Genomic DNA, 12,902 nt, shown 5'->3' on the forward strand with positions numbered 1-12,902 from the left:
TAGGAAGGACAGCAAAGATAGGAAGAGCACACTTTGAGTACACATTTGAGCACACTTTGAGCATCACATGCAGAACTACTGGCCAGAAGTTGTTGGTCTGACACATTCTAGTCTGAGCTGAAAAACTGATGTAAAGATTTGATTCGGTTCATCTGCTGTCTGTTCCTCAAACAAGCCTTAGTGAGGCGCTGAGCTCTTTCTGATGTGCAACATCCGGTTCATTTCCAGGTCAGGACCACTGTACAGTTATTTACTGATGATCTTAAAAGAACACTCTAGATACATGTCCGCTGTTGGCACTAGTGTCAGCTGCTGCTCTTCTGTGCTCTGAAGTCTGTGTATTGCTTTCCCCCATAACTGCTTATATGTCAAAGTCAAGAGGTGTGACAAGTGGCTCTGTGTGCCAGCACCTTTGCTCAAGTCCTTAGCCCAGTGGGATATAGAGAGGTCTGTGTACTTATGCACAAACCCAAGGAAGCAGCAGTACAACCAGCCCAAAACTTTTCCATTAGGCTACTTCCCCCACTAGCCCCTGAGTACATGAATAGGATGAGCTGTAAGAAGGAAGCACTGGATGCTAAAGTGACTGTGGTCAAAACAACTTAATTGTCATTTAAAGCTGCCCCTAGAATTCATGCTGAGTTCATGCACTGCTGTGATCCCACTGGAGATTTCCTTTTTTCATCCCAAAATAAACACATGCTTCTGCGGTCATCTGAGTAACTATCCAACGCAGTCACAAAGGACACCGGAGAGACTCTTCATCAGTTACTGTAGCAATAGGACAAGGGGTGATGGGTTTAAACTTAAACAGGGGAGATTTAGGTTAGATACAAGAAATAAATTATTTACTCTGAGGATGGTGAGGCCCTGGCACAGGTTGCCCAGAGAAGCTGTGGTTGCCCCATCCTTGGCAGTGTTCAAGGCCAGGTTGGATGGGGCTTGGAGTAACCTGCTCTAGTGGAAGGTGTCCCTGCCTGTGGCAGCGGGACTGGGAGTAAATGATTTTAAAGTCTTTTCCAACCCAAAACAGGCTAGCATTCAATGACTTTGGCCTTGCAAGCATTAGTCTGCTTTAGTCTAATGCTGGTTTTAGAAATCATTAATATTGCCTGAGCAGTACAATACCTTAACCCATCCCAGCAAAACCCCTGAGCTGCAGCCTAGCTTGTGCACTTGTGCCTCATCCCACTGTTGACAGGAGGGCTGTCCTCTTGAACCCTTGCCCAGCAGCTGTTAAGCTACAGTTTGGCTTTGGCAAGGCTTTCAGAGGATCCCTGAGAAATGCAGGTCATGCAATGTTCTGTCATTAGTCATGCTTTGTGACCACTTGCATTATTGTTTACAGTTTCTTTGGTATCCTGGAGCAGAAAGCAATAAAAACCCTAACCTATCTGCCACAGGACAATGACTGTTGAAGATTAGATTAGGAAGTGGGGGAGGGAGAAGCCCTAACTGTCTTGGGGTCACTGCCTTGTAGGGCTATGCTTGAGTGCCTTCAGGCCAAGTTGTAAACGCCAAATTGTGATGAGCTTTCATGAATTTCATGTGCTCTTCTGCTATAAAAAGTCTTTCCCAATGTTCAGTGGGTCATTGCAATCTTTCTTGCGTGTCTCATTTGTACTTAAGTAACTCCAGCAGGAGGAGGAACATGTACATTGTCAAAGAACCTGCACATAGCTTTTGCAAGTGTGCTCTTTTCCTCCTTGATGATCCTCCATTCACATGACAAGTTAGTTAGCTTCTGGAGCTTCTCTCCACTTTTCTCTCTGGGAGGTCTCTGCTGTACCTGTCTGAGACCATACCTCCCATAGCCAGCAGTGAGAATGATCTCTCTGACCTACTGATCATGGAAGGAACATTTCCCCCACCACACACACACCTTTTGGCTTTTCTAGGCATATCCTAGCCTGGCTTTGTTCTTGTTATTCAAGTGTCACCCAGTGTATTGTGCTGAACTGGGTGTCAGTGGAGGAGTGAAGATGCTGGAGCACCTCCACTCTGGATACGGTCTGAGAAAGCTGGGCTTGTTCAGCCTGGAGAAGACTCAAGGGAGACCTTAGAGCAGCTTCCAGTGCCTAAAGGGGCTACAAGAAACCTGAAGAGGAGGTTTGGACAAGGGCCTGTAGGGACAGGACAAAGGGGAATGGCTTTAAACTGACAAAGGAAGGATTGAGATTAGACATTAGGAAGAAGTTCTTCTCTGTGAGATTGCCCAGAGAAGCTGTGGCTGCCCCATCCCTGTCAGTGTTCAAGGCCAGGTTGGATGGGGCTTGGAGCAACCTGCTCTAGCGGCGGGTGTTCCTGCCCATGGCAGGGGTTTGGAACTGGGTGAGCTTTAAGGTCCCTTCCAACCCAAACCATTCTAGGGTTCTGTGATACTTACTCTTCTTGTCTCAGATTTCAGGAAGCTTTAAACTATCATCTCTCTCCTGTTGTGGATTATATTTCTATACTTTTTGACTCTTTTCTGTTCTTTAATAAGAAATTATGCTATCATGTGAGATGTTGAGGACACTTCTCGGTATCAACTTGAAATTGTATTTCTTTGAATGTGAATTTCTGGAATATACCACACCTCAGTGCAGTGGTGACAGGAAGAACAAGGCAGGGTGTAACTGTGAATATGAAACTGGCTGAACATACACTCATTTTGTGTCCATCTCCTTGTGTGGGGACATAGCAGCTCAGAGGAGTATAAAACACATTCTTGCCCCAAGAGAGTTTTGCTATGGTCTTTGTGGAGGCAAGGTTGGGAACTTAAGAACAGGTATCATTTTATCTCTTAATTAAAACCCTGGCACCTTGTGTCACTGGGTGCAGCTTGCACAGAGCCTCCATGTAGTAAAACACTACATTTCTCCTCTGCGCTCCTATCAAGTGTTCGCATGAGCTAGTACAGAGGTTTGTCCTCATCAGGGAGATGGTTGGTGTCTCCAGTTTCCACCAGACAAGTGTCTTGTGTCTCCAGCCTCTACCAGACCATCCTATGTCCCAATATCTTTTCCTTGCTAAGCAGGCTGCAGTAAGCATTCATGGTGTTGCAAGTGACTCCTGTTTTGTGACGTGTCCCTCTTATTAGCTGTACTGAGAGTTAGTAAAGGTTAAAATGCTCTTGAAGGGGTTTGAGTATGCATTAACCATGAAAGCTGAAACCTTTGAAGCTGGTCAGAATCTAATAGGAGATGAGGATGATGACAAAAGCTGCTCTATTAAACAAGTAGGTGGATATTCTTAAGAAAACTGCTGCCACTGTAATAAATCTAATCCTTCAGGCCTCGGAGGAAATGCCAGCCTGGCCAGGACCTCTGATACGGTCTTAGTACAGCTGTGCTACTGGAGGCAGATGCGTTCTTGTTTGGACTTGGCACAGGAAAGCAAGTGTTACCCCTTCCACATATGAGAAGAGGCTTTTCCAGCTCTCCTGGCACTAGACAACTTGTTTTGTAGTCATGACTGTTTTTACTGGGTTAAAGCAGGGACTGAATGTGAATAAGTGTGGTCCAGGTTTGCTTGAAGGGAACAGAGCTATCAGTAAGGATTTGGTAGTGGTGCTGGTGTCTGCCTGGCCTCAGCAGGCAGAAGGAGACTTTTATCTGGCTGCAGTTCTCACTATTGTAAAGGCTTGAAATGCTGTCACAGTGGAAGTTTGAATGAGAAATTTCCCCTCTGTCTTGCCCATAGTAACTCCTTCTCCTCCTGAAGGGATGAATCCTGCTCGTGACAGCAAGATTTAAATAGTTTCAATAGGTAAAGTACAAAAAACCAACAAAAAGTTGGTGCCAGGCCTGCTTAGAGACCTTGGCATTTGGTTTTTAGAGTGTGCATATCCCCAGACTTCCCTGAAGGATGAGGAAACAAGCAAGTTATGAAATGAGGAGAGCTGGGTTGTCTTTCCTGGGACCATCAATCTGAAAGCAAGAGCTTCTCATGCGTGAAGAGGTCAGACTTGGGCTGTTCTTCCCAAACCTGGCTTTCATGCTGAGCTGGGCTGGGAGGGCATGGATGAGCTTGGTGTGACTCCAGGAAATCAGAGCTAAGCTGCTCTTAAGACCTGTGAACAGAAAGGGCTTCAGGCATTCTCTTCTCAGTTCCTCTTGTGTGGTTGACTTTGGCCAGGCTCCGTGCAACTTGCAAATAGTTTGTGAAGAGCAAGATCCATGGTGGAGGAAGCTGAGAACAGGAAAGAGGTGTGCTAGCATACTATGCAATGACCACATTTCCTTGTCTGTTCCTTTACTGTAGATAGTTGAAGAAACAAATACGGTCTGGTCCTATGTTGTTGCCTTGTTTTGGTGAGAATAGTTCTGTGTGTGGTCTTTCCTGAAAGCCACTGTGTTGCACTAAACAAACTTACAGGTTTGAGGTCAAGTGATGGGGCTGGGAAAGGATGGTTTGTGTCCTTGGTCTGGTACACCTCATGGAGATCCATCTCTGTTGAACTGCAGATGCTTGTATTTACCAGGAACCAGCTGCTTACTGCAAGGGACTTACCCACAGTTCTCATAAACAGACCCTTCTTGCTGTCCTGGAGATTGCAGTCATCTCCGTGATGAGAGGCTGCACAAACAGAAGCAGGGATAATGACCTTGTTGATTAAAAGGCAAAAGGAGGTTTCCTAGGACATGAAGCTTGCACTGGTTGTCCTGGTTCTAGATTGAACACCCCTGGAAGGGTAGGCTGCAAACACAGAAAGGCTCTCTGCAAAAATAGTAGGGCCAGGAGGCACATTACCAGCCCTGTGGTGTGGAGAAACCAGCAGCACCTGTTTGAGGAACTAAGGTGTGGATTTGTTCATGGACATGCCCTTTGAGCACCTTTGAGAGGTAGAGAGCCCATCTAATAAAAACTACTGAAATCTGCCTCTAACTGGCTCAGCTTACCTGCCTTTGATGTGGTTCAGAAGGAAACAGGCCTGCACTATGCCCTTCTTGTTAGCTCAGGAAGATAAAGACCAGGAACATCCCAATGCCTGCCTGACAGACATGTGCAGAGCCTTGCCAACTCTGCCCTTGTCCCAGTCCCTGTGTGCTGCTGGCCTTAAGTTCCCTTTCTTTGGTCCTCAAGTACATGTGAGAAGCCTGAACCTCAACAATGTTCCAGTTCTTTGCACAGCTCCTTCAGCCGTTCTAGTTCAGGTCCTGATCTTGTTTGTTTTGGAGTGTCTCTCTTCAGGTCTCTTCCATCATCTCGCTTCTTAGAGTTTTAGCAGTGAAAGCAAGGAAGTGTAGAATACCAATTGTCCTGCAATTCTAGCATCTGTGCCTCTTCACTGGGCTGCTGAGGGACATTTGCAAAAGCATTTGCTCCTGACTGGAAAAAGGCTCATCTTGCTTAATGTTCTTCATGTTCTCAGCTTGGTTTTCTTATGGTTCAGCTGGTGGTGAAGATGCCTACAGCACCACTTCTGTTCTTGCTGGGGTTGCTTCTTCTCTCATCTTGTACTCTCATCTTGTGTTTTACATGATGCCTTGATCCCTTGCTTGGAGAAGGCAAGAGAAACAAGGATATACTGGAGAGAAGGGCCACAAAGAGCTTGTGTTGGTGGAAATTGTGCTGAGTGGTATAGACTGAATCTGCTAATCCTGTATAACATAAGCAGAGAAGTTGGGTAGGGACATCATAACATGAGCTAATGCAAAGAACTTCCTAACTTTTGATTGCAGAGGTGTGAAAGACCTTGTGTGTAGTTTTGTGAGGGTGTGAATGAAGGTTGTGCCAAAGCTGCCAGCCCTATTGTTTTGGGAAGGGAGTGGGGCTGCAGAAGCATGATCCTTTCCCCATAGTCTTGGCAAGATGAAGCACTACTGCTGGCATTGAAGCTGAGCTTGAGTCAGGCTTTCTGCAGATTTCCCCTTTGCTGGTGTCTCTGTAAAGGACGGTGATGCAAGGAGAGTAGTGGGGATGCTGAAGGCACAAATGTTCTTGTGGAAGGATAGGAGGAAGCTGCAGTCAGGTTCCTCTTGGACATGTGTGCGGTCAAGATGAGAGACATCAGACATAGCCATGAGGGAAATTTCAATGAGCTGTTAGGAAAAGACTTTTTACTGTGAGTGTGGTCAGACAATGAAGCAGAGCCCCAGGGAGGTTGTGAGATCTACAGATCCATGCAAATAATGCAAAGTTCAGCTGGACAGAGCCCTGAGCAGCTGGAGCTGGCAATGCTTGGAGCAGGGCATTGATCCAGAGACCGCCAGAAGTCCCTTCCAATTCTTCAGTGGTAGGTAGGAGATGCCTAGATGGTGTGTAGCATAAATTGTGGCCTAGGACTGTATTTGCCCTTTTCCTAGGCTGGTATGATAAGGAGACACTAAGGAGACCTGTTGCTATTTTTTTGTGGTAAGGGTGCATCGTTCTGGAGATGCTTACAGGGACTGAAGATGTGTGCCTCTCTGGTGGCAGTGCTGGTTTTTGTATTACTTGTATTGTGACAGGCTTCCTCTGGTATTCCTCCAGGTACAGCTACATGATTGACAATGTCATTCTCCTGATCACTGGGACTCTGCACCAGCGTTCCATCTCCGAACTGGTGCCCAAGTGCCATCCTCTGGGAAGTTTCGAGCAGATGGAAGCTGTGAACATTGCTCAGACGCCTGCGGAGCTCTACAATGCAATCCTGGTGGACACACCCCTGGGTGAGTGGAGCCTTTCAAAATACCTCTCAGCTGTGTGTGGAGCAGATGTCACTTTTCTCCCTAGTCTAACTAGGTCCAACTGAGACTGAGTTTTGTGCCAGGAAGACAAAGTGATGGGTAGTGCACAGCTGTGACTGTACTGCCCATTGTGGCTGGGCTTGAGTTCAGGTTTATGCCTGTCCTAAGCCAGTTTTATCTCTGGAGGACCATCTAGTTCACAGCAAATGTCCAAACCAGCACACTGGTAGTACAAGCTGCTGGGGAGTTTGGTTTGTGTAAACCAGGCCTTGAGCTGCGATGACAGTGCAAATGTAGTTAGATCTGATCTGCTAGATATGTCCATTTATCAGCACTTCTGGGAAACATCACCTGCAATTAGGGAGGAAGGAGAAAGTTTGAAGAGATCACATTTTCTAAGACCTCTCAATAAATGTCATGAGACACTTGGCTTCTTTAGTGAAGAGCTATCAGCTCCTCTGCTGGAATGAGTCACTTAATTTCCAGCACTTTTAGTTGGACCATTGGGCAATTTCTTGTAGGCAATTTTTATAGAGAATCAGAGAGATCTGCACATGCCCTTGCACATGAGAAAATTAGCTCTAGATGAAGGAAAGCTCTCTATATACAAAACCCCCCAAGCTCAAACAGCAACAGCAAAAGAAAGGGCTCCAAAACCTTTTCAAGTTGATTGTGTATCAAGATCCTGTGCTGAGGAATACTGTCTCAGTGGTACAGGCCTTGACCAGGAGGCACGTAATGCTAAAACCAGGTGTCTTATGAACAGCTATTCAGACAGAACATTCTTTAAAGATAAAAGCTGTAGGAAGTGGTTCTGGAGAAAATACGAAAGCCTTTTTACAGTAGTAGGGGAGGTAGTCACAGGTGACTTGCTGGTTAAGCCTCTGTGGGCAAAAACAATGAGGTACACCTGAGTCAGTGGTTAATCATTGTTTTGGGGTTGCTAAAAAGAACAAAACACTAAATCATCATATAGATGATAGAAATAGTTGTGATAGAAATAGTTGATTTTGGAACTGAAAGTGCTTTTGCAAGTACTCTGTATAATAATGGGGCAGCTGAAATAGCTGTCATGGAAAAATGACTTGCCAGATAGAGCCCAGCAGAGGAGGTGAAACTTGTCTCAAGAGATCTGGGTTGCAAGGTGAGGCAGTGACACAGCAGGAGAACCGAGGCTCTGCATGCAGCTGAATTGAACCCGCTGTAGGGATGATGTGTGGGAAGAAAATCCTTCTGATGAGTAAGTGAGAACTTTCCCATTTTGGGAATAAGATAAGGATATTTCAAAGATACTGTCTCAGAGACCTCAAAGCTTCCAGCTGTGAAAAAAAAAAAGAGTGAAAAAACCCCATTACAGCAGCGAGGTGGTTCTAGAGAGTGTGTCTGGCAGGTAAGGGTCTTTGCCTCTTGCATTCATGTACTTGTACATGACTCACTTTTGCCTGCTTCTGCCCTGGCTAGGCTGACTTCTTCAAACCTTTTGCCCTAGCCGTGCCCTTGAGGCTGTGTACCATCTAGTGTGGCATTTCTTCAGAAGGAGAACATGGGGAGTAGCTGTGTTGCCTAAACAAGCAGGCATGTAGGCTCCAGTTGTTTAACTTGCACTCTTTCCAGTGACCACACGCAAGGAAACAGCAGCTCTATCTCCTAAAAGTACTTGAGTAGCTATGTGGCTTGGTAGGAATCCCTAACCCCAAATGGCTTTCATAGGTTAGCAGGGCAAAATAAGACTTGCTGTTAGCTTAATTTGGGATATTGGAGGGCCAAGAACTGAAATAGCTGTGTTCTCATTCCTCTGCTACTCTGAAGTAGCCACTTCTTAGCTAGGCTAACCAGGGAGTCTTGCAGTGAAAACCAGTCCTGGCACACTCTGTTTTCGTTTTTGCCAACCGAGGGAGAAGTGCTCCTCTAGCTACGTGGCATTGGTCTTTGATGCTCTTGCAAAGAAACCTTGGTGGGGTTGACCCCAGTTCAGGTCTGTCTAGACCCACAGTCCAGCTGCAGTAGAAGCAGTGTACATCAGAGGTGTGAGCCTGCATCATACCTGATTTGTCACACAGTAGAGCACTGGTCAGCTCTCAGCATGAGTGCAGTGCTCTTTAGCCCCATCTGGACTGTGTAAGCTGAGAAAGGTCATATTTCTCTATGTAGCAAATTCAGCAAAGTTGGCTGCTGAGGGAGAGTAGAAGTCATTAAAAGTCCTGTCAATGGGTTTTATTGTACCACTCGCTTGTCAGCAAGAGCACAACAGCCTTATGTTACATTTGATGTAAAAGGCTCATGTTTATCTGGAGCTTGCAGTACCCTGTGTTAGGTCTGAAATCTGTGGAAACATCTTCTCAAACTCCTTCCCAGAGATACTTTGGCAAAGTATGTAGGGCTGAGCATCCTACCACAAAAAACACTAGTTGATCCTGTCTCCTGTTTCTTGGCTCCAGATAAAGAAATAGAAGTCCTTGGAAGAGGTGGAAAATGGGGCTGATAGACCTGATCAGGAGAAACAGCTCGTGACTCCATCCATGGAGTGTTATGGGCTGCAGGAGCTGTGACATCTCCATGCCTCATTGGAGAAGGAGGAAAAAGCACCAAATTCCTCAGGACTTGCTAGCCACTGTCTCACAGATGCCTAAGCAGACAATTGGGAAGCTGTCTTGTCACATTTGGATATCTGCATCTAGGAAGAATTTGGGTTTTGCTTGTTTTTGAACATGGGCTGATCTGGCACTGATGCTGGAGTCTAGAGCTGAGAACAGGCTGTTAACCAAATTATAAGACTAAGGGGTGAAGAAAGATTTTCATGAGAGAGCCCCAGATTTTTCTTTCTTTTTCTTCCCTGGAGTAGTGGTAAACATGACCAAGAAGTAGTTCCATTGTGGCCTATGGAACCATGGTGGAGTCTGAGGTTTTGAATCATGGCAATTTGGTGGCTACTGAAGATGAGGGCCAGGCCTAAGAGGGTCAGGCTCAACACAGGGTGTGCTATTGCCTAGTATTGTTGAAAAGTCTGGGAGGTGCTGGGCGTGAATCTGGTTAGGGCAATGCTGACTCTGTCTGTGGCTCTGTTTCAGCTGCTTTCTTCCAAGACTGCATATCTGAACAGGACCTGGATGAAATGAACATTGAAATAATTCGAAACACGCTGTATAAGGTGAGTGAGTCTGTAGGAAAGGAAAGAGATGTTAACTTGCCTGGTTATTCCTAGTATGACTAGAGGTGTTTCTTGGGTGAAGAGCTCCTGCCTGGGTTGGCTTTCTTCAACCAAACATGGGAGTAGACTTACAAGTAACTTTGATTTTTCTTTCTTTTTCTTCCCTGGAGTAGTGGTAAACATGACCAAGAAGTAGTTGCATCCATTGGAAAGTAAAGGCAGTGCACTTGGAGGTCCCTGCCATCCCATAACTCAGCTCTGCAGAATTACATTAGCTGGCCAGGCAGAGTGGGGTGTTCTGTTGTTTTGGGGTTTTTTTTTTTTGAGTTATCAAACTGTGAAGAGTCTGTGCAAGAGATTTTGCAGAATTTATGCCTTTGAATTTCCTCAGGCGCCAAGCAGGCAGGAGAAGGTTGCTCCTTAACCACACAAGTTCAGATGTGTAGTTGAGTGCATTCAGAGGGCTAAGGTTAACATTAACATTGCTGAAAGACTTTCACAGGCTTGGTTCTCTCTCTTGATCTCTTTTAGAAGAGCCTCCAACAGCCTGCTCTAGCCTTCAGTGGCTGTGGTTGGGGTTAGATGATCTTGGTACAGCAGAGTAAAAGGTGCAGCTGGGGTGGAGGAGTCCTGCAGGCTGGGAGAGTATTGGCAAAGGGATGAGGGAGGGCTAAGGATCAACTTGTCCTGAGCCTATACAGGGAGCTGTCATCTCTGCAGGCCCTGTCTGGTTTGAGCTGGCAGTTTCACAGCATGTGTTTATGTGCAGGCTGTGGCTATCGCTCCATCTCTACTCTCTGGATTAAGGGTGGGATGCAGATTGTATCTGCCAGCCTTGTTTTGGCTGGTCACAGCCAGCCTACAGTCAGTGTGACCTCTGCTTCCCAAGGAAGCCATGGCCTGGTGGGAGAGGCAGAGAACAAGCCAGGCGTGAAGGAAAGAAAGTGAAGGGAGAGGAGAAGGAGCTGCGTGTCAGCAGTCATGCCCAGCAGCATGTGGCCTCTGGCATGTACTGGTCTTTTGCTGTAATGGTGGGAGGAATTCCTGTTTGCATAAATATCTGCAGCCTTGCAGGGTGCAGACCTCTGTTCGCAGGACAACGGGTTAGGGAGTGTGGGTCCCAGTGGGTCCTTGGGTCCCAGCTGCTACATCCTTTCCCATATCCTTTTTGAGGCCTGATAATGGTTTGCATTCTGCTCTCCCTACCTCCAAATTGGAGTGTAGATGCCCGGTATCCTTTGGTATATTCTGGGACTGGCTGTTGCTGAAGAGCAGCCCCCAGGGAACATGGGGCTGTGTCAGTTACAGATCAGAGGGATGTGAGGGTGAAAGGTAACTGCTGCTTACAGACTCTCACTCAAAGCCACCTCTCTTTCCCAGGGACTGGAAAATGTGTGATACAATGCAAATAGTCTCCCATAGGCAAATAAGGGAAGTAAAATCAGGACTGAAATCTGCACAGAGCTGCTCTGAGGAGCACAGCAGGCAGGTGCCTAGGATGGATGCCCATGGCCTGAAGGAGTTGGTATGGGAAGGGGAAGCACTACCTCCCAGACTTACTGGAGGTTTTTTCAAGGAATCTATGAGCATGTAGACAAAAGCTTTGAACAGGATTCATAAGAGGAAGGCAGTTACAAGGGTTTCTTGTTAGCACTGACAAGTGAGAAGGTTCTTGAATGGAAATATGGTTAAGACAGGGGAGCAGAGGTTAAAAGTTAAGTGGTCAGCTATTAGTGTAGAGGGTGGTCAACAGCAGAGTTCTGCAGCGGAGGCATGCTGGCATTATCTTCAGTGCTTCCTCCCTTTTTGCCACATCTTTAATGGCTGTGTTGAAGTGAAGCTAGCTGACTGTTGGCCTTTGTTGTTGACCTTCTTGTAGGAAACAGCTGAAGGAGCTTTGTGACTGAACAGTAAAATACAGCAGGCAGATCAATGTGGAGTGATGTATGGAAGAGGCAACGAGGTAATCCTAACCCTGCTTGTATAGTGAGGCCTCCTTGTTCCTTTCCCCTACTAAATGAAATCTTAGTTTCTGATTGCCCTAAGCAAGAGTATCTTTCCAAGCTAATCAGTTCCTAACAGTAGAAAAGAACTGCACAAATATTACTCTGCTGCTGCGTGCATCTGAATTGTGTTTGTTCTAAACGCTCATTCCTCTCCTCTATCATCTTTGAACAGTGGAACAGGAGAAGCTGCTAAGAAGGACATGTTTAAGATTTGGGTACAAGGACTTCTGCATGAGAAATTGCAAAAAAGGTTAGGGTTCCTTGCCTGCAAGAGGAGTGAACCCAAGCTGTGGTGGGTGGCTGTAGGTAGTGTTGGAAAAGTTAGTGTAACTGGACGAAGCCATGGGTCTCCCTTTAGGCTGTGTGTGACAGACTGATGAGGCTAGCAGGAGGCAGAGGGTGAATATGTGGGTTCATGAAAATAAAGTGCATTAAGGTTTATCAAATGCAAAGACACAACTATTTCTGGGTTGAGGGGTTCAGGACACTGAAGAGCACATGGTGGGTGTACCCAGTATGACATTTCTAGTTTGTGTTCCCGTGGTGTCTATGATACTGGATCCTCATTCAGTGCTGGATATTTGAGTTCACCTATTTTTGCTTGTAGAGCCTAAGGCTTGTGTGTGAGCTCGGAGAAGGGCAGAGGTAGTGACTGACCCTCTCATCCAGGTTGCCTCTTCTGTTGGCCTCAAGCAAAGTCCATTATCCATATCCTTGTTCCTGTGGTAACTGCAGACTGATGCTCTGTGCTCTCCTGTACTTGAGCAGTGGCAAGCACTGGAGGTGATGTTTCTTTGACGTGTGATGCTCACCCAGCAGTGTCCTCTTGCATTGTGTGGTAGCAAATATTTACAGAACACAGTAACCCAGGTGCTTTACTAGTGTAGAACCTGAAGGTGTTCAACACGTGCATTCTTGGTCCATCCGTAGTCCTGGAGTTGTTGTGACAAAGCAGAGATTTGTGATGTCTCAGCATCATTTTATTCCATCCCTTCTAAATAATTATAGTTGCAGTGCTCTGTTCAGGGAGGTATTTTATCACATGATGACTTCTGAGAAAGTTTTTGCTGAACAGTACTTTTAGCCATGCACAGC

General features: G+C 46.2%; 1 protein-coding gene across 1 annotated transcript in view; it reads left to right on the forward strand.

The window, feature by feature from the left end:
* Nucleotides 1-12,902, forward strand: part of ATP6V0D1 (ATPase H+ transporting V0 subunit d1) — a 36,411-nt gene that overhangs the window by 19,205 nt on the left and 4,304 nt on the right. Inside the window, exons 3-4 of the mRNA XM_005152289.3 lie at nt 6,457-6,635; nt 9,722-9,801. Of these exons, the coding sequence (XP_005152346.1) occupies nt 6,457-6,635; nt 9,722-9,801 (259 nt within the window). The remainder of the gene's footprint in view (nt 1-6,456; nt 6,636-9,721; nt 9,802-12,902) is intronic.

The sequence above is a fragment of the Melopsittacus undulatus genome, chromosome Z (assembly GCF_012275295.1).
Source record: "Melopsittacus undulatus isolate bMelUnd1 chromosome Z, bMelUnd1.mat.Z, whole genome shotgun sequence".
Taxonomy (NCBI): domain Eukaryota; kingdom Metazoa; phylum Chordata; class Aves; order Psittaciformes; family Psittaculidae; genus Melopsittacus; species Melopsittacus undulatus.